At 43.6% G+C, this 22,488-nt stretch overlaps 1 protein-coding gene across 1 annotated transcript in view; it reads left to right on the top strand.

Moving 5' to 3' along the window:
- The window catches only part of STXBP4 (syntaxin binding protein 4), a 240,927-nt gene that overhangs the window by 200,068 nt on the left and 18,371 nt on the right, over nucleotides 1-22,488 (top strand). The window contains exon 21 of the mRNA XM_060253551.1: nucleotides 849-906. Within this exon, the coding sequence (XP_060109534.1) occupies nucleotides 849-906 (58 nt within the window). The remainder of the gene's footprint in view (nucleotides 1-848; nucleotides 907-22,488) is intronic.

Below are 22,488 nucleotides of genomic sequence, written 5' to 3'. Positions count from 1 at the left end.
GAATGTGCATTTAAGATGACAGCCACACTAGAATTCCACAAAGTAGTAGAAAAAGGAAAGAAGGGGGGGGGGGGGAGAGAATGCCAAAATGTTTGCATTTCAAGCCATGAAAGCCAACAGTAAACATTCAGAGGCATTTCACCATATATGTACAATATGTGCACTCCTGTTAAGTTTCAAACTTCTTAATTCATAATTCAGCTGCTAAGTATTTTTCATTTTACAGATCATCAGAAACCCTTATAAAATGTTATCAGTATGTATCCTTTGCTTTTTTATGGCATTCCATTCCTCCGTTTGAGATGATTTACTCTAAACTTCTCCCCATTTCTTTTCCCCTCTAAATTCAGACCCATTTCCCAATAAACTTAACCATGGCTAGCACCATTCAGCAAGCAAGGATTTAATCTCAATTAGTGCTCCAGCATTGTCACAGTGAGTCATTGCTCTCAGCTTCTCTGCTTGACGTGTGTGTTGGACAGGCAGGTGTCCGATGTGCAGATACTGAATTTCATTTTCTGCAGCTCACTTCTATACACAGTAGCACCTGGCAGTTAATAATCAGGCTGTTCTCAGAATTTCACTGCTGTGTAATATTGACCATGGCTTGCATCAAATCCTTGAGAGGTGCGATTATGGCTGCTGAATGCAGTCACCACTGTGGCCTCTTTTGTAAAGCATGAAAGATTTATAGTGATTAACAGTGAAATCTTTTGAGAGCTCCATTTGTATTGTATGTTTGAAAACTGTAATACTTTAACATTGGAAAAAATTTTGGTTTGTACAGCCTTTGAATACTGAAAGTAATTCCTTTCTCTCCACCCCTTCCACCCCTTTCCTCTGTTTAGGCCTGCCTTATGGATGGGAAGAGGCTTATACGGCAGATGGAATCAAATACTTCATCAAGTGAGTATTTCCATCAAATCTCTGAATGCATTTAATAGCACATCATCTGGAAGACAACAAAGATTTAGATACTGAGAAGCACCCAAAAAATAGGAAAAGCTTGAAATCTTCTAAGCAATGTCTAGCTAAATGATGTGTAATCTGAAATGCTGTTTTTAAAATAATGCAGCCACTAGTGTTTCTGATATTTGCACCCAGTTAGCAAAAGCACCCACTCCTCCACACGCTCTCTGTGAGATCACAGCCCTTCATGTGTATAGGATTAGCAATGCCTTTCCCTAACATTAGGTATCGATAGGAATGAAATTTGCATCACAGTCCTAAATACCATTCCAAGTCAGTTGAAGTGGGTTGAGATGAGCGTTTTGTTTAGGACTACACTGTTAGCTACTGAACTTGTAAATCATAACAATACATCATACACCAGCTAGCTCAGTGAAACTTCTTTTAGAAATGACAGCAAGCTCCTTTTCAAACTCCAAATTAAAACCACTCAGAACATCTTGTTTTTTTCCAGTGTTTCTCTGTTTAAAGTGCTGTCTGAGAAGATGAAAATATGGATTTAAATGTGATAACATGGAAATGTAGATTTTAAATTTAGTTCCTCAGTAAACATCAACAGGCTAAACATGCAGATTCACAGAGCTGCACTGGAATAAAATTGGAATCCTAGGAAGGAAGATTCCTGTTGCTAAATGGTATCTGATGAGGGGAGTGTTGCATCTCGAAAGCTTGTACCCTGAAAATCTTGTTGGTCTTTAAGGTGATACTGGACTCAAATCTAGCTGTTCCTTAGACCAATACTGGTACTCTCTGAAACAGTAGCTAAATGTTAAGTCTTGATCTTGAATTCTTTAGCATAGTGTGATGCTCTGGAGACCTGGTGGAATATCCTTACAAAAGTGATGCCCTTTTTTATAACACAGCCCCAGCAGTAAATTGGTAATATGCACATGTTGCATAGGACTGAATTACAATGCTCTGACCATTTCATCTTCATTAATCTGTAGCAGTCGAACAAAATTAGCATCTGTAATGAGATAAGACTCCTATCCCCCTGTGGGGAGAGGGCACAGGTCCATTGTCCTGAACTTGTTAGTGTATTCTAATATAGCACTCTCACATTGTCATCTCCTTTTGAAATCTCTCTTAGGAGAACTGCCACTGTTAGGTCAACAGTGGAATGTCCTGGAAGAGTAAAATATTCTCCCACTGGTATTTGAGCATAAAGATTTTTAATGTAGATATATGTCCATAGATTCAGGTGGATAGCTGTGTTGGTCTGAATCAGCAGAATGAAGTTTTGAGTCCAGTGGCACTTATAAGACCAAAAGGGTTTATTGTGGGTATAAGGTCTTGTGTACATACACTTCTTCAAGTATCTGTGTATCTGAAGAAGTGTATGTGCACATGGAAGCTTATACACAGAATAAAATGGTTGATCTTAAAGGTGCCACTATACTTAAACTCTGCTTTGCAGATTTATGTCCATTCTTTCTTTTGTATAGGGATTGGCCTATTTGTCCAATGTTAGAGAGTGGAAGAGCATTGTTGACACCTGATGGCAGGTGTACCATTCAAAGATGAGCAGGTGAATGAACCTGAAATGGTTATGTTGTTGGTTTCTTGGATATATGAGGATAAGGTTGGCTTCTTGGATTATTAGAGGTTCTGGTTCAAGATTCCACATCCATGATAGGTAGTGCATTATTGTGAGTGAGAAGTTGCTTAAAGTTAGAGGGCTATCTGCAGATAAGAAAAAGTCCACCTCCCAATCCCCCTGGGAGTGGAACATCATTATCTAGTTTAGGTTGTAGGTTGAACACTCATGTATTGAACAATGACATGTTGACCTGGTTTGAGCTGTGAGCAATATGTGACCCCAGTGGTATTATGTCATCTCATCTTGTAGTAGGTTATCCTGGGCACTTTGTCAGTGTGCTTCCTGATTGTGTCACACCTGAATAAGGTTTTTTTTCTCATTAGAAATGCTAATTTTGTGCACTTCTCATATCTATACATATCCCCTTGCTCTAATCAAGCTGAGTATACGATACATTGTACCTCTGCAACTTGACTTCCACCAGCCCTTCTTTGTAGCACCCCCTCTCACCTTCTGACCTGGTTATGAGGGCTGATGGATTTTCATTCTTACTTGTATCTGAGAAAGTGACCTTTGACTCACAAAAGATTATGCTCTAGAATATTTTGTTGGTCTTTAAGGACTACGAGACTTGAATAATGCTCAGACTGTTATTCATGCTCTCAGTTTATAAATGAGAGGGTCTGGAAGGGGTAAAGTGGCAGCCAGAATCTGAGCCGTTAACAAAATGGAATAAAAGATGTATCCAAACAGATTTCCTGGACTCTGCTATCCCCAGCAACAAACCCCTGCCGAACCCTAGCAAAGGGTTGGCCAACAGAGAGAATAGAGAGCAATCTTAAACAGATCTCCTCAGAATTCTTCTCTTGTCTATTCAGTGGGGTTTACTCCCAGGAAAATATTTTTAGCTGGTTTTAATGTTTTTTAAAGGTATGATTTCATTATTTATGTTTTGATTTGTCACCTACTTTGGTAGCCTTTATGAGAGCAGAAAAGCAAGGTATGATTTTTGTAAAATAAATAACAATAAAAACAATTATTAGGATGGCAAAGATAGTACCATGGCCTGTCCCATCAGCTTAGCAGAAAGAGTTCTGTACTATCTTATGAGAAAGTCCATTGACTAGATGTATGCTTCCATACTGTTGGCACTGTTGGCACACCATCTGCCTTTGGCTTTGATTGTCCCCCAAGTGAAGGGAGTGAGCAGGTAGAGCATATATAGAGCCCACCTAGAACCCTGATTTGCTTCAGATGCTTCAGTAAACAGCTGCCTCAAACAATGTAATCCTGAGTGACATTACAATCTTCAAAACCTTTTGAGTCACTGGGTTTAGAAGGGGATAACTCTGTCTAGCATTGCCCTGATCATCATTGAGGTTCTTTGTTTCCATAACTGAGGCTTTTGAACCTTCTGGTCTGCAGTTTATATCTGTGAATGATAGGTTAGACATTTTATTTGAAAGGCAAGATATAAACAAAACTTTAAATACTTTAAATAAAGTATTACTTTTTGTACCTGTTTTGTCATTAATCTAACTAAATAATCTCTCTAGTGTGTTTTCTAAGTGCAATCAAATTCCTTTTCCACCTTCTGTGATGCTAAAATCAGAATGTTTATTTATTTAAAGCAGTTTATATCCCTGCTTTCCCCAGTACTGAAGGCCACACACAAAATGTAAACATACACAATTAAAACATAGCTGAAACACATGTATCAAGTGGAAACTGCATCAAGTACAACAAAGTAAAACTGCAACTCAGGCAGCAAATAGAAATCTAAGCTGTCCCTTAGGTGCCATTCATAAAAGACTCCATTTCTTTGATCTTATTATTTTTCCTCTTTGCAATTAGTTTTTTTTTTAATTATCTTTCCAGAATGTGGGTGAGTACAGGAATTTCATGCTTCCTCTAGAGCAGTGGTCCCCAACCTTTTTGGCCCAGAGACTGGCTCCAGGGCCAGCCCACTGACCGCGGCCCAGAGCAGGCAGGGTGAGGAGACCCAATTCGGCCTCCCCCCACCACAGTGCCTCCTCCCTCCTGTTTTCCTCCCCCATTTTCCTCCCCCCTCCCTCGCCCCCCCACAGCCTTACCGCTTCCTCCTCCCCCCATTTTCCTCCTCTCTCCTTCCCCCCCATGCAGCCTAGCCACCTCTTAAAGGTGACTCCTGCTTTGTTCTAGTGCTTCAGACCAACATGGCTGCCCACCTGTATCCTCCTCCCCCCTCCTTTTTCTTCCCTCGCCCCCCCCCCCATGCAGCCTCATCACCTCTTCCTCCCCCAGTTTTCTCCATTTTAAGGCTGGGGAAGGGGTGGTGAAGTCCTCCCAGGCCGCCACCCCCCACCAAACAGCTGTGGGGGGAAAACCGCCACAGCCAATGGCAGCCGAGGGCACATCGCACTCCAGACAGGTACCCCCAAAAGTGCTTCAAAAAAACCCCCGCGCTCACCCCCTCCTTCCCTTCCCTTTCTGTCCCGTTCCTTCACCTTCCCCCTCCTGCCCGCAATCACAGCACACCGCTGCCACCAGGGCAGGGGAGAGGCGACAGGAAGGGAAGGAGGGGGCGGTTGGTGATCACGGGCTCGGAGGAGGAAGCAGACACGCCGTGGCCAGCAGGACAGGGGTGGGGAGGCAACAGGAAGGGAAGCAAAAGAGGTGACAGAGGAGGAGGAGGCAGGCATGCCACGGCTGCAGAGCCCAGGCGCAGGGGGGTGGGAGGCAAAGGGAAGGGAAAGGAAGGGCGGCTGGCAGCAACGGCGAGAGACGCTGCCCTTGCCTCCTTCCCACTTGAGGAGGAGGCAAGGGCAGTGTCACCCAAAGCTGCAGCAGCGGCTTTCCTGGCCGATCGGCTGATCGGTGGGAGGGGGAGGAGGCGGGGAGGCTGTGCGGGGGGGGGGCGAAGGAGGGAGGAGGAAATGGGGGGAGGAGAAGGCCCATGGGGGGGTGGCAAGACTGTGCGGCCCATGGAAAACAGGCGGCGGCCCACTACCGGTCCCTGGCCCAGTGGTTGGGGACCACTGCTCTAGAGTATGTAGTCCCCAAGGTCCTACGAATGTCACACTTACCCTAAATATAAAAGTTTGTTGCAGCCACTGTAAAGCAAAAACATTGAAGCCTCTTCCGCAGCTATAAGGCAATCCAGAGAGGAACCAGTGAGTTTCACCGACTTTAATGTACATTCATGGCTATAACATTCCTTGCCTGGGGCTAGAGTGCCCTTCACGCCTTTAGTTACATAATCAGGAGACTGCAGAGGAGTACACAAGAGTTTCCCATCTTTCAGTGTGATCAGGATAGACATGGCAAACCAACAGTACTGTAGTGATGGCCCAAGAAATGTTGATGCCCAAGAGGATAATCTAAATGGCATCCCAAATTGGTAATGATATAAAGTGAGTAATTGCCAAGGAGCTGTCATGATTACCAAAAAAATAATTTGCCTCACCTGTCTGCTGACCTGGGTTTCAGGTAAGGCACTGTAGCAACCTGGCAGTGGAGAACTGAGTTCCACAATTGAAAAACTGAGACTAGGGCGATTTCCCACACAGCTTACCGAGGAGCGAAGTCCCTTCTCACCGCACAGCGTCTGCTCGGATTTCCCACCAACTGCTCCACAGATTCAGGAAGTGCCGCACCTTTTGCGTCTCAAATGGAAATCGCTAAAACTCTAGTTTACGTTAGCAACGCAAAAGGTGCAGCAGTCCCTGAATCCGCGGAGCAGTTGGTGGGAAATCCGAGCAGACACTGCGCAGTGAGGAGGGACTTCGTTCCTCGGTAAGCTGTGTGGGAAATCGCCCCAGGACATGTAGGAGGGTGAGGAGGTAAAATGCTCCCTTGTGTGAAAAACTCTCTGCAAAAAAGAAGGAAAGCATAGTAATCAAAGATAGGTGCTCAGTGTGGGGAGGTGCTTTTTTATAGGAAGGAACCGTTTTGGCTCGAATCCTCTACCCTGCATTCTGATAGCACGGTCTGTTTTCATTGGATTACCACCTCATTCTGTAATATGTGAACCACACCTAACAATGCTGGTTTGTCCTTTTTAAAAAGGTGCATGAAAATACAGCTCCAGATCTCACAGTAGCTACCATTTTCATTGCATTAAGAAGTTCTTCTCTGGGTGCAAATCATGTACTAGAGGAAAAATCAGTATAAGTATAAGATTACGTGTCTCCATAAAAACAGTGGATTTGTTTCCTGTTCTGGTACATCCTGTGCTTACTGTGCATCACGGTGTCATTAGAAAAAGTATTTCCTAGGAAGTCAGAAGAAAAGTTGAGCTTTGTGCCTGATTGCTTTTTTCCCCCCTTGCTCTATTCTTTATTTCAGTGGTCCCCAACCTTTTTGATCCCAGGGACCGGCTCCAGGGCCAGCCCGCTGACTGCAGCCCAGAGCTGGCAGGATGGAGGGACCCAATTCAGCCTCCTCCCCACAGCACCTCCACCATCCTGTTTTCCTCCCTCCCTCACCCCCCCACACAGCCTCACCGCTTCCTCCTCCCCCCATTTTCCTCCTCTCTCCTTCCCCCTCCCCGTGCAGCCTCGCCACCTCTTAAAGGTGCAGCTTGGCTCCTACTTTGTTCTACTGCTTCGTACCAACACGGCTGCCCACCTGGATCTATCCTCCTCCCCCCCATTTTCTTCCCTCAACCCCCCCCCCCCCCCCGTGCAGCCTTGTCACCTCTTCCCCCCATTTTCTCCATTTTAAGGCTGGGGAAGGGGTGGTGAAGTCTTCCCAGGCCGCCCCCCCTGCCAAACCGCTGCAGGGGGGAAACTGCCACCGTCAGTGGCAGCTGAGGGCACATCGCGCCCCAGGCAGGCACCCCCCAAAGCACTTCAAACTCCCCCCCCCCTGGGCCCGCAGTGCTCACCCCCTCCTTCCCTTCCCTTTCTGTTCTGTTCCATCGCCTTTCCCCCCCCTACCCACAATCACAGCACGCCACCGCTGCCAGAGCGGGGAAGGCGTCAGGACAGGAAGGAAAGGGAAGGAGAGGGCAGGCTCGGAGGAGGAAGCAAACATGCTGTGGCCGGCAGGGCAGTGGGGGAGGCTACAGGAAGGGAAGCAAGAGAGGTGACAGAGGAGGAGGCAGGCACACCACAACTGCAGAGCCCAGGCGCAGGGGAGCAGAAGGCAAAGGAACGGGAAGGGAAAGGAAGGGTGGCCGGCAGCAGCAGCGAGTGACACTGCCCTTGCCTCCTTCCCACTTGAGGAGAAGGCAAGGGCAGCGTTGCTCGAAGCAGCTTTCCCAGCCGATCAGCTGATCGATGGGAGGGGGAGGAGGCGGGGAGGCTGTGTGGGGAGTGGAGAAAGAAGGAAATGGGGGGGAGGCCCACGGAGGGGCGGCGAAGCTGCGTGGCCCATGGAAAACAGGCAGCAGCCCACTACCGGTCCCTGGCCCGGGGGTTGGGGACCCCTGCTTTATATTAATAGCAAGTCATCACTTCAAAATATGACTTCAGTGTTGTTGTAGCAAACTTAGATCATCAGAGTAGAAAGATTAAGGGGAAAATGTGCATGTATGCAATGTAATTCTCTGTTGACAAAAGCAAGAAAAGATCCCTCCTGAAACGTAAAAGAGAGACAGCACACATGATGTGCAGTACGTCAGATTTCACAAACCCATGAAAGAGGTAATCCCCTGGAGCGAGACATCAAAAAAAAAAGTGCAAAGAATTAAGATCACTCTCACTTCCCCATTTGTTCTTTAGGCTTCCCATAATTAAAGGATTTTCCTAATGATTGTCTTTTGAACAAACCAATGCTTACAGCATTTTGTAGAAGTAAGGCCTCTTGAACTGAATTTAATGGACTAGAGGAGATTTTGTAGCTGTGTGAGAATCATTAAGAATTTCAAGGGCTGACTTTCTGTATGATTAATGTTGAAAACACTGATTTGTATACAAATATATATATATATATACACACACACACACATACACATACATATACATATATATACACACACACACACAAAGCTTCAATACATAAACTGGGATCTTTGTGAGCAAGGAAGTCCCATACTCTGCAGAGTCAGTTGTTCCTAGCCTGCTGTGGGAAAGAGGGCAGAATTATAACGAACAACTAATGCCCCTGCTGCTTTAGGTGGCAAAAGATCTTGAACTGAGCATCAAGTTCATATATATATATATATATGATGGCAGCTTTGTCTTCCTCTGCCTGTGCTGCCCTCTCTAATACCCTTTTTGCTTTGCCCTGTATCTGCCTTGATTTGGCTATACCTTGTTAACTGGGCATAAGGAGGAAAACTGCCCTCCTCTTACACCAATCCTGTCTGCTGCTTAGCAAAACAATATAAAATAAGTTGTATAGATGCCCAAGATACACTTAATTATGAGGCTCTCACCTGTGAACAAATTTGTCTTCCACTAAGGAAGTACAATCCAGTTTCCCAAACACTGCATTCAGATGTCACAACAAACCTCTGTTAGTCTGCAATGGGCATCCTTTCCTCCTTTCTCCTCCTTCCCATGGTTCACACATTTTCTATTTTCTTCATGGTTACCCATAAGTAGCAAATGAAGCTTTTGAATCATTTTGCTGCTCAGAAGGGTGCCAGTTGTTCTAAGTATGCTTAAGTTAAGTAGATTCTTTGAGGAGTTATACTTTGCAGCAAATTTGCCACAGTGCAACACCAGGAAACATTTCAGCAAACATGATTTGGGGGATGTTAAAAGATGCCCATTTCCAGAGTTGTGCTAACACATAAACAACTGCTATGGAACCTGGTTTTTCTACAGTGACAGCACTAGCTGCTTATTAATATTTAACATCAGGAATGCCAGCAGAAAGATGTCAAAAACTAGAGGGCTACATCTGATTGACATGTATGATTCCATGTAGATTAGCATGATATTACTTGTGATAGAAGTCATAGAAAAGGACAGATCTACAGTACAGTTGCATCTATTCTGCAGTGATCATCTGAAATTACTTGAGTCAAACCTGGCAACATCTCAGTAGAGGGGGTTATTCATTATAATTCCAAATTTTAATTACCTAACTTGTTTGGAGAGAGGGACTATGGCTCAGTAACTAAGGTCATGTTTTGCATGTAGAAGATCACAGGTTCAGTCTCCAGCTTCTTCATTTAATGGTTCTCAGGAGACATTGATAAAGGGTTTCCTTAGTCCTTGGTGCCAGCCTTGGTAGAAAACAAGCTACTTAGGAATAAAGATGTTTCCAGTATAAATACAATAGCAGATGAAACACAATGGATTTTGGCTTCTTAGGTTTGGCTCAGAAATATGTGTTTATTAGTATCTCCTTGCTAAGGTCATCTCAGCCAAATCTGTTGTGTTTAAGATTATATCCAAGGATACAAACGTTCTGTGATGTTTGATCGGTGATGGTTGTTTCACATAGGCATGTCATCTCTGCATGTCTTGATTAACAAGCTGTATGAGTGTGTGTGAGAGAATTTGCCCTGTCTCCTTGTTTACAATCATTCAGAGTATGTCATTTTTGAATGTGCCTCTGCAGTGTGAGAGTGTGAACTATATTTTCAGTGGAAGATGTAATGTTCAAGATTGTTATGCTACTGCAATCATGAGAAAGAGAGAGACATACATTTCCAGTGTAAGGCAAAATAGTCAGGATAGTTAGTAGATTCAAGACAGGCAAATGACATGTAGATGACTTGTGGAACTCTCTGCCATTGCTAGTAACTGGCTTAGATAGGTTTAAAAGGGTGGAGGACAGATTTATGGAGGAAAGGTTGTCTAGTGTTTACTGTTAGCTTTGGTAATTGAATGAGATTTCATGGTCAGAGGCAGAATGCTGTGAAGCAGTCCATAGCAGAGGGGTTTTGCCAGCAAACTCCAGTGATGGGTTTTCCTGGGGCATCTGGTTTGGCTGTTATTGGAAACCAGTTTTTGTGGACCATTGATGCAGTCCAGTATGGCTGTGTTTACATTTGCATGTCTTATGGGCTTTTGAAGTGCCTGGTGCTTCTTCAGAGTTCTTTTAAAAACCCATGGTACATTTAACGTGGGACAAATAATCATTTATCTAAACCACTGGCTCAAAAGATGCCAGTTGAAAGACACTATATGAATGAATAATCTTTGCATCTAAATCAGATGGGTTTATTTGTACATGGAAACAAGTTTGCATGAATGGAAAGGGTACATATGAAGCTGCTGTATACAGAGTCAGGCCACTGGTCTGTTATTGTCTTCTCTGGCTGGCAGCAATTCTCCAGAGTTTCCAGCAGAGGTCTTTAACACCACAAATCAGGGACCATATGTATGCATATCAGATGCTCTGCCTCTGAGCCACAGCCCCTTCATACAATATTTCTATCTAAGGTGCTGTATATGGGTCAAGTCTGACTTACCAGCTATGTACTGGGGCTTTCAGAGGACATGGCAGCTTCTCTGTTTTCACATTATATATTGAATGTGTATTCTGTACCCTGCAAAGATAATGGCTACAGATTGTGGCTTTGGCATGCATGAACATTCTTGTGCATAAAGTCCAGTCCATGCAAGAAGGCCATGGTCAGGCAATCATGCACGACAATCCCATCAGCAACTCCACCACTGTGTGCCCATTTCTGTTTAGTCTAGGGCTAAAACTCTTCAAAGCAAGGTAAGGTGTGGATGGACTGGCACCTCTCACTCTTTAGTTGTAACCCAGATTCCTGAAAATCCCCAGTGGAAAAGGTATCCTTTCTTGGGAGACATAGTCTCAAAAGTGCTTCTAAACAGACAGTCCCATTCAGTAGGCTGTAACTGTTGTGTATTTTAATAGTGATTAATAGACTGGTTGGTACTTACAACCCCACTAGTATTTGGAGGGACTACAGCCATGAAAAGCTTAGAACTATTTCACCGCTATTCTCTTTTCAGATAGTAAAATTAGATATAAAGAGTAAAGACATGCCTAGGTTGTCTTGTCAGATAATTCTGCAAATATTGCACCTTTAATCTGTTACATCTAAACCCTCTAACTTTCATTAACTCCTGACATGTAGCCAGAAGTGTTATGGTGAGGAGACATAAGGACACTAAAGTCACTAAGACTGATTGGGAAGGGCCTGATGACATCATGGGTGGCAGTCCAGGAAGGTCAAGGGGTGGAACCTGCTAATGTCACATTGCATAGTTGTATTAATAATAGTACTTCTGGTATCTGAGTATGGTCACATCACTGGTATCTGAGTATGGTCACAATTGTGTGGCTTTGAAGAGATGGGCTGTTTACCAGATTTTTCAGAATTGCATGGAAATTAACTATCGGCTAAATGTAACATGCAGTTGAGTTTTAGTGCCGATAAGAAACCCCAGTCTACTTAGAATCATAGAGTTGGAAGGGACCTCTAGGGTCATCTAGTTCAACCCCCTGCACAATGCAGGAAACTCACAAACACTTCCCCCTAAATTCACAGGATCTTCATTGCTGTCAGATGGCCATCTAGCCTCTGTTTAAAAACCTCCAAGGAAGGAGAGCCCACCACCTCCCGAGAAAGCCTGTTCCACTGAGGAATCGCTCTAACGGTCAGGAAGTTCTTCCTAATGTTGAGCTGGAAACTTTTTTAATTTAATATCAACCTGTTGGTTCTGGTCCTACCTTCCGGGGCCACAGAAAACAATTCCACACCATCCTCTATATGACAGCCCTTCAAGTACTTGAAGATGGTGATTATATCAGCTCTCAGCCGCCTCCTCTCCAGGCTAAACATCCCCAGCTGCTTCAACCTTTCCTCATAGGACTTGGTCTCCAGACCCCTCACCATCTTTATCACCCTCCTCTGGACCTGTTCCAGCTTGTCTATATCCTTCTTAAAATGTGGTGCCCAAAACTGAACACAATACTCCAGGTGAGGTCTTACCAGAGCAGAGTAAAGCGATACCATCACATCACATGATCTGGACACTATACTTCTGTTGATTCAGCCCAAAATTGTATTTGCCTTTTTAGCCACCGCATCACACTGTTGACTCATGTTCAGTATATGATCCACTAAGACCCCTAGATCCTTTTCACATACTACTGCTAAGACAAGTCTCCCCCATTCTATAACCATGCATTGGATTTTTCCTACCTAAATGCAGAACTTTACATTTATCTCTGTTAAAATTCATTTTATTGGTTTCAGCCCAGTTTTCCAGCCTGTCAAGGTCATCCTGTATCTTGTTTCTGTCTTCTGTGTTTGCAACCCCTCCCAATTTAGTATCATCTGCAAATGTAATAAGCATTCTCTCTATTCCTTCATCCAAGTCATTGATAAAGATGTTGAACAAAACAGGTCCCAGGACAGATCCCTGAGGCACTCCACTTGTCACTCCTCTCCAAGAGGATGAGGAACCATTCACAAGCACTCTTTGGGTGCAATCTGTCAACCAGTTACAGGATCCAAACCACATTTTACCAACTTGTCAATAAGGATAGTATGTGGAACCTTATCAAAAGCCTTACTGAAATCAAGATAAATGATGTCTACAGCATTCCCTCGATCCAGCAAGGTAGTCACTTTATCAAAAAAAGAGATCAGGTTAGTCTGACATGACTTGTTCTTGAGAAAACCACATCCATTCTTTCTAAATGTTCCAGGACCGACTGTTTGATGATTTGTTCTAAAACTTTTCCAGGTATAGACGTCAAGCTGACGGGTTGGTAGTTACCCGGTTCCTCTTTTTTCCCCTTCTTGAAGATGGGAACAACATTCGCCCGCCTCCAATCTTCTGGCACCTCTCCTGTTCTCCAAGAATTTTCAAAAATAATAGCCAGAGGCTCAGAAATTACATCCGCAAGCTCTTTTAGAACTCTTGGATGCAATTCATCTGGCCCTGAGGACTTAGTTTCATTTAAAGAAACTAGTTGTTCATGTACTACCCCTATGCTGATCCTAGGTTGGAACTTCATATGTCACGGCTGGGGCCGGGTCAGGCAAAGTCCAGAGGCAGTCCGAGGTCTGTAGCCAGCAAGCAGGAGTGTCCAAGGTGCCAAATCCAAATCACTGTGCAAGTATCGCAGGTCCAAGGTCCAGAAGCCGAGGTCAGGGAGTCCAGAAGTCAAAAGCCAAAGTCAGGGAGTCAGGAACCAAAGTCAAGCCGGAGTGGATGCTAGAACGTCAGGGAGATGACTAGTTGCTTCCACAAAGCCTCCTCCCAAAGCCCACAGCTATATAGCCCTCTGCTGGCTGTTGCCCATTTGGGCTAATTGCTGGCTCTGGGAGGCAGCCAGGATCCTGTTACAACTCAAGCATCCTTGCTCTTAGGAGGGCCAGAATCCTCTCAAAACTCAGGACTCAGGGAGCGTCTTGCTTGTGAGCGTGCCGCCCTCCTCCGATCCCTGACGTCCTGACGGAGGTGGTCACGCACACGAGCCACCCGAGAGGGCGAGGCAGGGGGGCTGGGATCTTCTTCAGCAGGAGGCAGGGGTACTGGTGCAGGTGGCAGGGGTACAGTTTCCTCGGCAGACTCGTCTTCCTCTGCAGGGTCCCCAGCACCCATGACATCATACCCTCCTTATATATTCTGTTTTTGCCATGTTAAGCACCATTTCCCTCAGAAGAGAAGACTGAGGAAAAGTAGGAATTGAGCAGTTCCTCCCTGTCTTCATTATCTGTTACAATTTCACTTTCTTTCCCTCACAATGCGCCTACCATGTCCTTACTCTTTTTCTTACTCTGAACATAAGAAAAGAACCCTTTTTTGTTGTTTCTAACATCTTTGACCAGCCTAAGCTCATACTGAACTTTAGTTTTCCTAACTTTTTCTCTGCAAGCACTGATGATTTGTTTATATTCATCCTTGGTTATAAGGCCCTCCTTCCAATTCCTAAAGGAGTCTTTTTTCTTTCTCAAGTCTTTTGAGAGCTGTTTATGGAGCCACTTTGGCTTCTTTAGGCTTTTTCCATTTTTTCTTCTCATAGGAATCGTCTGTGATTGCACTTTCAGTATTTCGCTTTTAAGAAACTCCCACCCCTCCTGAACTCCCTTCCTCTTAAGTATTTCTGACCATGGGGTTTTATCCAGCATAGTTCTAAGTTTATCAAAGTTTGCCTTTCTGAAGTCCAACCTATAAGTCTGACTACATATAGCTTTTCCCTTCACTAAGAGTGTAAATTCCCAAATCACATGGTCACTACTGCCCAGGGTGCCCACTATTTCCACTTCTTCAATCAATTCTTCCTCGTTGGTGAGAATCAAATCCAAGATAGCAGATCCCCTTGTTTCCTTCTTCACTTTCTGGAAAAGGAAGTTGTTAGCAAGACAAGTCAGGAATCGATTTGACTTTTCATTTTTAGCAGAGTTGGACTTCCAACAGATGTCCGGGTAATTGAAATCTCCCATGATCACTGTATCGCTTCTCCTGGAGAACTTTGCAATCTGCTGTAGAAATATCTCATCCAAGTCCTCTGCCTGCCTTGGTGGTCTATAGCAGACCCCCACAATAATATCACTGTTGTTTCTTACTCCTTTTATTTTTACCCAGAGACTCTCAACTGAGCTGCCATGCTCCGATTCACATATTTCCTCACAAGTATATACCTCCTTCACTTATATTGCTACGCCTCCGCCCTTTCTCATTTGCCTGTCCCTTTTAAATAAGTTGTACCCCTGAATCCTAACCTTCCAGTTGTGAGTGTCATCCCACCATGTGTCAGTAAGGCCTATTATGTCATAGTCTCCTTCCTTTATTAGGACTTCCAGTTCCTCCTGTTTATTTCCCATACTCTGTGCATTATTTTAGAGACATCAGAATCCACGTTTTATGCATCCCGAGGGTTTGGTTTCCATACAAGCCTGCAAGTTAACATTACCTAGCGTATGCACTACTCTCTGCAAATCTTTAATGTTCTTATCCCCAGTTTCTGGCATCATACGAGACTTTGAATTATTGTTTCATTCTCCCATACAATTTAGTTTAAAGCCCTCCTTATTAGGTTAGCAAGGCTGTTACCAAACACCCTTTTCCCTACCGCCATAAGGTGTAAACCATCTCTCGATAGAAGACCACCATCTCGAAAGACCACCATCTCGAAAGCATAAGCCATGATCCAGAAATTTGAATCTTTCCTGATGACACCATCGACGTAGCCAGTCTTTTATTTGAAGTATTCTTCTTTTTCATCCTAAACCACGGCCTTCAACAGGAAGCACTGACGAGAACACAACCTGTATGCCCAGCTCCTTCACCTTCTGACCCAGAGCCACATAGTCTTTTCTAATACGTTCAGGGCTATGATGGGCAGTATCATTCATTCTCACGTGGATCAGCAAGAAAGGATAGTAATCCATGGGCTTGATAAGTCTTCCAATCCTTTCTGTCACATGCTGGATGTGTGCTCCCGGCAAACAGCATACGTCTCGGGATGACAAGTCCGATTGGCACACTTTGGGCTCCACCCCTCTGAGCAAGGAGTCTCCAATCACCACCACCTTCCTCTTCCTATATTAGGTAGCAAAAGCTCCAGGCTTCTTATCGACAGGATCCAGGCTTCTTATCCACAGGATCCTGAGAAACTTTGTTCCTAAGTAATGCCCAAGACTTTTTTATTTATTTTTTATTTATTTATTTAAGATTTATACCCCGCCCTTCCCACAAGTGGCTCAGGGCGGCTTGGTGAGAGATGTAAAAGTGATCGCACCACTTGGGAGCAGTGACCATAATGTTATTGATTTCACCATTTGTATAAATAGAGAGTTGCCCCAAAAGACCAGAACAACCACGTTTAACTTTAAAAGGGGTAAATTCTCTGACATGAGGAGGCATGTGAAGAGGAAACTGAAAGGAAAGGTAAATACAGTCAAAACCCTTGGGGAAGCTTGGAGGCTATTTAAAACTACAATCCTAGAAGCTCAGATAAAATATATACCACAAGTTAGGAAAGGCACAAACAGGTATAAGAAAAGGCCTGCATGGTTAACAAACAAAGTAATGGAAGCTGTAAAAGGTAAGAAGGACGCCTTTAAGCAATGGAAAGCTAGTCCAAGTGAGATTAATAAAAGGGAAAATAAGCTGTGGCAAATCAAATGCAAGACTGTGATCAGGCAGGCAAAAAGGGACTATGAGGGCATATTGCAAAAAACATAAAGATCAACAATAAAAATTTCTTCAAATATATTAGAAGCAGGAAACCAGCCAGGGAGGCAGTGGGGCCCTTGGATGACCAAAGGGTAAAAGGATTACTGAAGGAGGATAGGGAAATGGCTGAGAAGCTAAATGCAATTTTTGCCTCCGTCTTCATTGTGGAAGACGAGAAGTGTTTGCCCGCTCCAAAACCACTAATTTTGGAAAGGGTGCTGAAAGGCCTGAGTCAGATTGAGGTGACAAGAGAGGAGGTCCTACAACTGATAGACAAATTAAAAACTAATAAGTCACCAGGTCCAAATGGCATACATCCAAGAGTTCTGAAAGAACTCAAAGTTGAACTTGTGGATCTTCTGACAAAAATATGTAATCTTTAATTGAAATCTGCCTCCGTTCCTGAGTACTGGAAGGTAGCAAATGTCACCCCCATCATTAAAAAGGGTTCCAGAGGAGATCCGGGAAATTACAGGCCAGTCAGTGTGACTTCAATACCAGGAAAGTTGGTAGAAACCATTATCAAGGACAGAATGAGTAGGCACATTGATGAACACGGGTTATTGAGGAAGACTCAGCATGGGTTCTGTAACGGAAGATCTTGCCTCACTAACCTGTTACAGTTCTTTTAGGGGGTGAACAAATATGTGGACAAAGGAGACCCAATAGATGTTTTTTACCTTGACTTCCAGAAAGCTTTTGATAAAGTTCCTCATCAAAGACTCCTTAGAAAGCTCAAGAGTCATGGAGTAAAAGGACAGGTCCTCTTGTGGATCAAAAACTGGCTAATTAATAGGAAGCAAAAAGTGAGTATAAATGGGCAGTCTTCACAGTGGAGGACGGTAAGCAGTGGGGTGCCGCAGGGCTCAGTACTGGGTCCCATGCTCTTTAACTTGTTCATAAATGATTTGGAGTTGGGGGTGAGCAGTGAAGTGGTCAAGTTTGCAGATGACACTAAATTGTTCAGGGTGTTGAGAACCAGAGAGGATTGTGAGGCACTCCAAATGGAACTGTTGAGGCTGGGTGAGTGGGCGTCAACGTGGCAGATGAGGTTCAGTGTGGCCAAGTGCAAAGTAATGCACATTGGGGCCAAGAATCCCAGCTACAAATACAAGTTGATGGGGTGTGAACTGGCAGAGACTGACCAAGAGAGAGATCTGGGGTCGTGGTAAATAACTCACTGAAAATGTCAAGACAGTGTGCGATTGCAATAAAAAAGGCCAACGCCATGCTGGGAATTATTAGGAAGGGAAATGAAAACAAATCAGCCAGTATCATAATGGTCTCATTTGGAATACTGTGTGCAATTCTGGTCACCGCACCTCAAAATAATAATAATAATAATAACAACAACTTTATATTTCTATCCCGCCCTCCCCGCCAAGGCAGGCTCAGGGCGGCTCACAGCATAAAAATACATTATACATCGAGTTATACTTATAAAATCATGGTTAAAACAAATTACAGATTATATTAAAATTAACATTAACAATAAGGATATTTCTCTCTCTCGGCTTGGCTTCGCGAACGAAGATTTAAGAAGGGTGCAATAGTCCACGTCTGCTGCAGGCTCGCTGGTGGCTGACAAGACCAATGCGGGACAGGCAGGTCCGGCCACAGTGGCTGCAGGGAAAAGTCTGATTAAGGATATTATAGCATTGGGGAAAGTCCAGAAAAGGGCAACTAGAATGAATAAAGGGTTGAAACACTTTCCCTATGAAGAAAGGTTAAAAAACGCTTGGGGCTGTTTAGCTTGGAGAAACGTCGACTGCGGGGTGACATGATAGAGGTTTACAAAATAATGCATGGGATGGAGAAAGTAGAGAAAGAAGTACTTTTCTCCGTTTCTCAGAATACAAGAACTCGTGGGCATTCAATGAAAGTGCTGAGCAGTCAGGTTAAAACGGATAAAAGGAAGTACTTCTTCACCCAAAGGGTGATTAACATGTGGAATTCACTGCCACAGGAGGTGGTGGCGGCTACAAGCATAGCCAGCTTTAAGAGGGGGTTAGATAAAAATATGGAGCAGAGGTCCATCAGTGGCTATTAACCACGGTGTGTATATATATATGTGTGTTTGTGTGTGTGTATAATTTTTTGGGTCACTGTGTGACACAGAGTGTTGGACTGGATAGGCCATTGGTCTGATGCAACATGGTTTCTCTTATGTTAAGCTTCGTGGAGGCTGGGAAAGTAGGCCTTGTTCCAATGGTTCAAAATCAGTTACTGTGGGTTGATCCTGGAACCTATTGCTGAGCAGCAGAGGCTCCGAACATCTCCTAATTTTCTTTCTCCTTCGGGTTCCTGTGTTGGGTTCTCCTCTTCCTGTGTTGGGTTCTCTTCTAATTGCTGAGATACCATTTCCTCTCCCTCCTCTTGTACAGTAGTTATCACAAACAGACATGCATAGAGGTCTTAGAAGAAGCCATATATATCTGCAGTATGGCACACCATCAGCTGTCCAGGGAAATATGATTTGCTTCATGCAGTATTGTTTTTTCCAGCATGAACAGAGTCCAGCCAGCATGGTATGGTAGTTAAGAGTGTTGGACTCTAATCTGGAGAACTGGGTTTGATTCCCCACTCCTTCATATACAGCTGCTATGTGACCTTGGGTCAGTCACAGTTCTCTTAGAGCTGTCCTCTCAAGAGCAATTCTCAGAGGTTCTCTCAGCCCCACCTACCTCTCAGGGTGTCTGTTGTGGGGAGAGGAAGGAAAGGAGATCATAAGCTGCTCTGAGATGCCAAGTGAAAGGTGGCATATAAATCCAACTATTTTGCTGCTGCTACTCTGCATGTTCATAGTGGAGGCAGCTGCTCACACCCACTGTGTCCAGGACTCAGACTGCCTGCTGTTCCCCCCTTCTGAGACAAATGCCTCACTGCAAACAAAGGAAGCACCTCATCTGCCCAAATTTTTCATGTTGCTAGGTACCTTAAAGAGGAAACAAACAAGGAAGACACAAATTGTCTAAGAAGAAAATGTGGTGGGACAGAGCAAGTAAAATCAATGTGGTCATTAGGGGGTTAACTGAGTTGGCTCCAGTAGTCATGCAGCTTCTAAGTCCCCATTCCTTCCCAGGCAATCCAGACAAAAACTGTTCTCACACATTCCTTTGTACCTCCATAACCAAAAGGGTTAGAGATGTACTTCTATGATGTGAAACCTGAGAATTCAGAGGGGTGAATGTAACAAATTTTGGGGGAGTGACATTGCCCTCCTAGCTACAGACCTGCTTAATGCTCTTCAACAGTTAATCTGTTTAATCTGCATCTTCTAAGCATCCTTGGCAAGCATTAATCTGTTATATTTGAATCTGTTGCATTTGAATCTGCTAACCTCCCTTGGCATTTGATTCATGGAAGCTGGAATTACTATGATCATCACAGATTTTAAGCATGCTAATCATAATGGAGCATTTGTGGTGGGCTTCTTCCTTTAATTAACAGGTTCTTTTAAATGCCTTACTGAGTAGTCTAGTCACTTGAATCCAGAAATGTGGAGTGGTTGTTAATTGAATGTAGTGAATGCTCCAGGAATATAGCAGCTGAGGATCGCACAAGCCTGGAACAGCATGTTAAATTTCTATAAATATCTCTGAAGCAGAGCTGGATGAAGTGCTGCTCTGAGAAATCGGAGCTTTGAAGGAGCCTAACCAGCTGGCCTGTGTTGCATGCTACAGTGGAACACATTTATGTGAAAAACAGACAGGAATAAAACATTTATACAAAGACATCCTGACAGGGGAAACATTTCTGACCCATCTGAGCAGGATCTGATAAAACGTTGACGAGACTGTTTTTTAAATCATCGAGTGTAACTCATGAGGGTGTCTTGTTGCCTGAATATATCAGAATATATCAAAAGTTTGATTGTCCAGTGTATTAAACATTCTGTGGGATGGATTCAGCTGACAAAAGCCACACAGTGGATGCTTTAAAGCTTAGATGCACCGACTGAAACCATGCGGGAAGCAATTGTCTGTAGGCAACAGATTGCACTGTTAAATAAAGTGTTATCACTTCTTTGTTCTCCCACATTTCCAAGCAGCTGTGTAGGGCAGGCATGTTATGTTTAACCACCTGATCAGAGGCTACAAGTGACAGGCACACTACATGATGCCAGGCAATTTGGGGTAAGCTTTTTAGTGACTTATCATATAGCTCCCAGTCTGAATGTGCTGTGTGTCAGTCATCATCAAGACAATCCAACTCGTTTGGCATACGCCAGGTACTTCAAAAGACACACCTGCATAAGGTTTATTTTGAGGAGTGACTGCATTCCTGTAGCATGACTGATCTCTGCAGCAGTGTACTTTCAGAGCTGCCACCTGGGCTGCGATAATGTCCTCCCCTTCCTCCAGAGGCTCTGCTAGGTGGAACAATTGCAAGATTATCACAGGCTGTATACATTTATCATGAGGGGCATTTGAATATACCTGAGTGGAAGCTAAACCTGAAATTAGTTATCTCTGATTGACTCAAGGGTATCCAAAACAACCCAAAATATTCCTGAAATATTCTGGGAGTAAAGTAAATATGCCTTGTGTGAAGAAATGCTTTCTTCAGCCTACCCTGAATAAACTGCCAATCAGTTTCATAAATGCAAACAAACCAATTGAGAAAACAGAGATGGTTTGTCTGGAAAAAAGGGCAAAGAATCATCCTAACTGGTAGAAAGACATTTGCCTCTTTGTTTATTTAAAGTATTTTTATCCCATCTTTTCATTTAAAATGCCCAAGGTGGTATATGGTAATTCATTAAAACACATAAAGTAGCAGATATATAACAAAGTATAAATATAAATATTGGATTAATTTAGGCTAATCACACTTTAAACCTGATCTATTTTACAGTATTGTTATGAGGATAAAATGGGGGAGGAAGAACTGTGTATACCATCCTTAATTTCTTTGAGGACAGAAAGCATTAAAATTTACTACATATTGAGATCACAACTGAATGTGGTCACTGATACACTGTACAGTAGGAAGCAATGTCATACAATTGTAAAATTCATGAGAGGATCAGAATCATAGCAATAGGGTCCAGAATAAGGTCATAGTTTGAGGCCAGTGGCACTTTAAGCCCAACAGAGTTTTATTCAAGGTATGAGCTTTCATGTGAATGCACACTTCTTCAGATACATTGAAACTGAAGTTACTAGTCCATACGTATAGGTATGAGGTTTATTATGCTTATGCTGATTTGCTGCTCATCTCCTACCTATATGTATGGACTGGTTCCACTGGACTCAAACTTTGTTCTGCTGCTTCAGACCAACACAGCTACCCACCTGAACCTATGGTCATAGTTAGTTTAAGTTAGTTTGTTAAAGTGCACCTCTGATTGGTCTGCCTCAGCCGTGCATTATGCGACATCAGCTAGGGTGGCCAAAGATAATGGGAATGGTTCATCCACTACTGACTTCTGTTAGGGGCTGCTGATTTCAATGGGAGAATTAAGCATATGCTTAAGAATGCAATCCTGTGCAAAGTTTCACAAGTTTAAGACTATTAATCTCAATGTGCTTCAACTCTACATAGGATGGCACTGTAACTCTCAATTTAAATCCATGCAGCTTAAATGTATATAATGTTCACTGGGGTCATGCTTGGTATTTGGAGCAGTTTTAACAGGACTGTGTATATTCCATGGTGATAAAACAGAATTCAACATCCTTTCTTTAAAGTACATACAAAGATAGTCTTGAAAGTACTGTTGTGGATACATATAGTGACATTTTAGAAGCCAGAGGAAAGTTGAGTAGGCCATGCAGTAGTCCAGGGATGGAGCTTCAGTGCTTTTCGTGGACCCTGGATCCTCCTCAAGACTTGGAGAATAACTTATGTCAAATAAGCCACAAAGCATATAATTTGCACAGTTCAGTTTTCAGAATTTAGCTTTTCTTAGTGCAAAACTTGGAT

The sequence above is a fragment of the Heteronotia binoei genome, chromosome 13 (assembly GCF_032191835.1).
Source record: "Heteronotia binoei isolate CCM8104 ecotype False Entrance Well chromosome 13, APGP_CSIRO_Hbin_v1, whole genome shotgun sequence".
Taxonomy (NCBI): Eukaryota; Metazoa; Chordata; class Lepidosauria; order Squamata; family Gekkonidae; genus Heteronotia; species Heteronotia binoei.
Note: the sequence above shows the minus strand (reverse complement) of the source record. Positions and strands in the feature narration are given on the sequence as shown.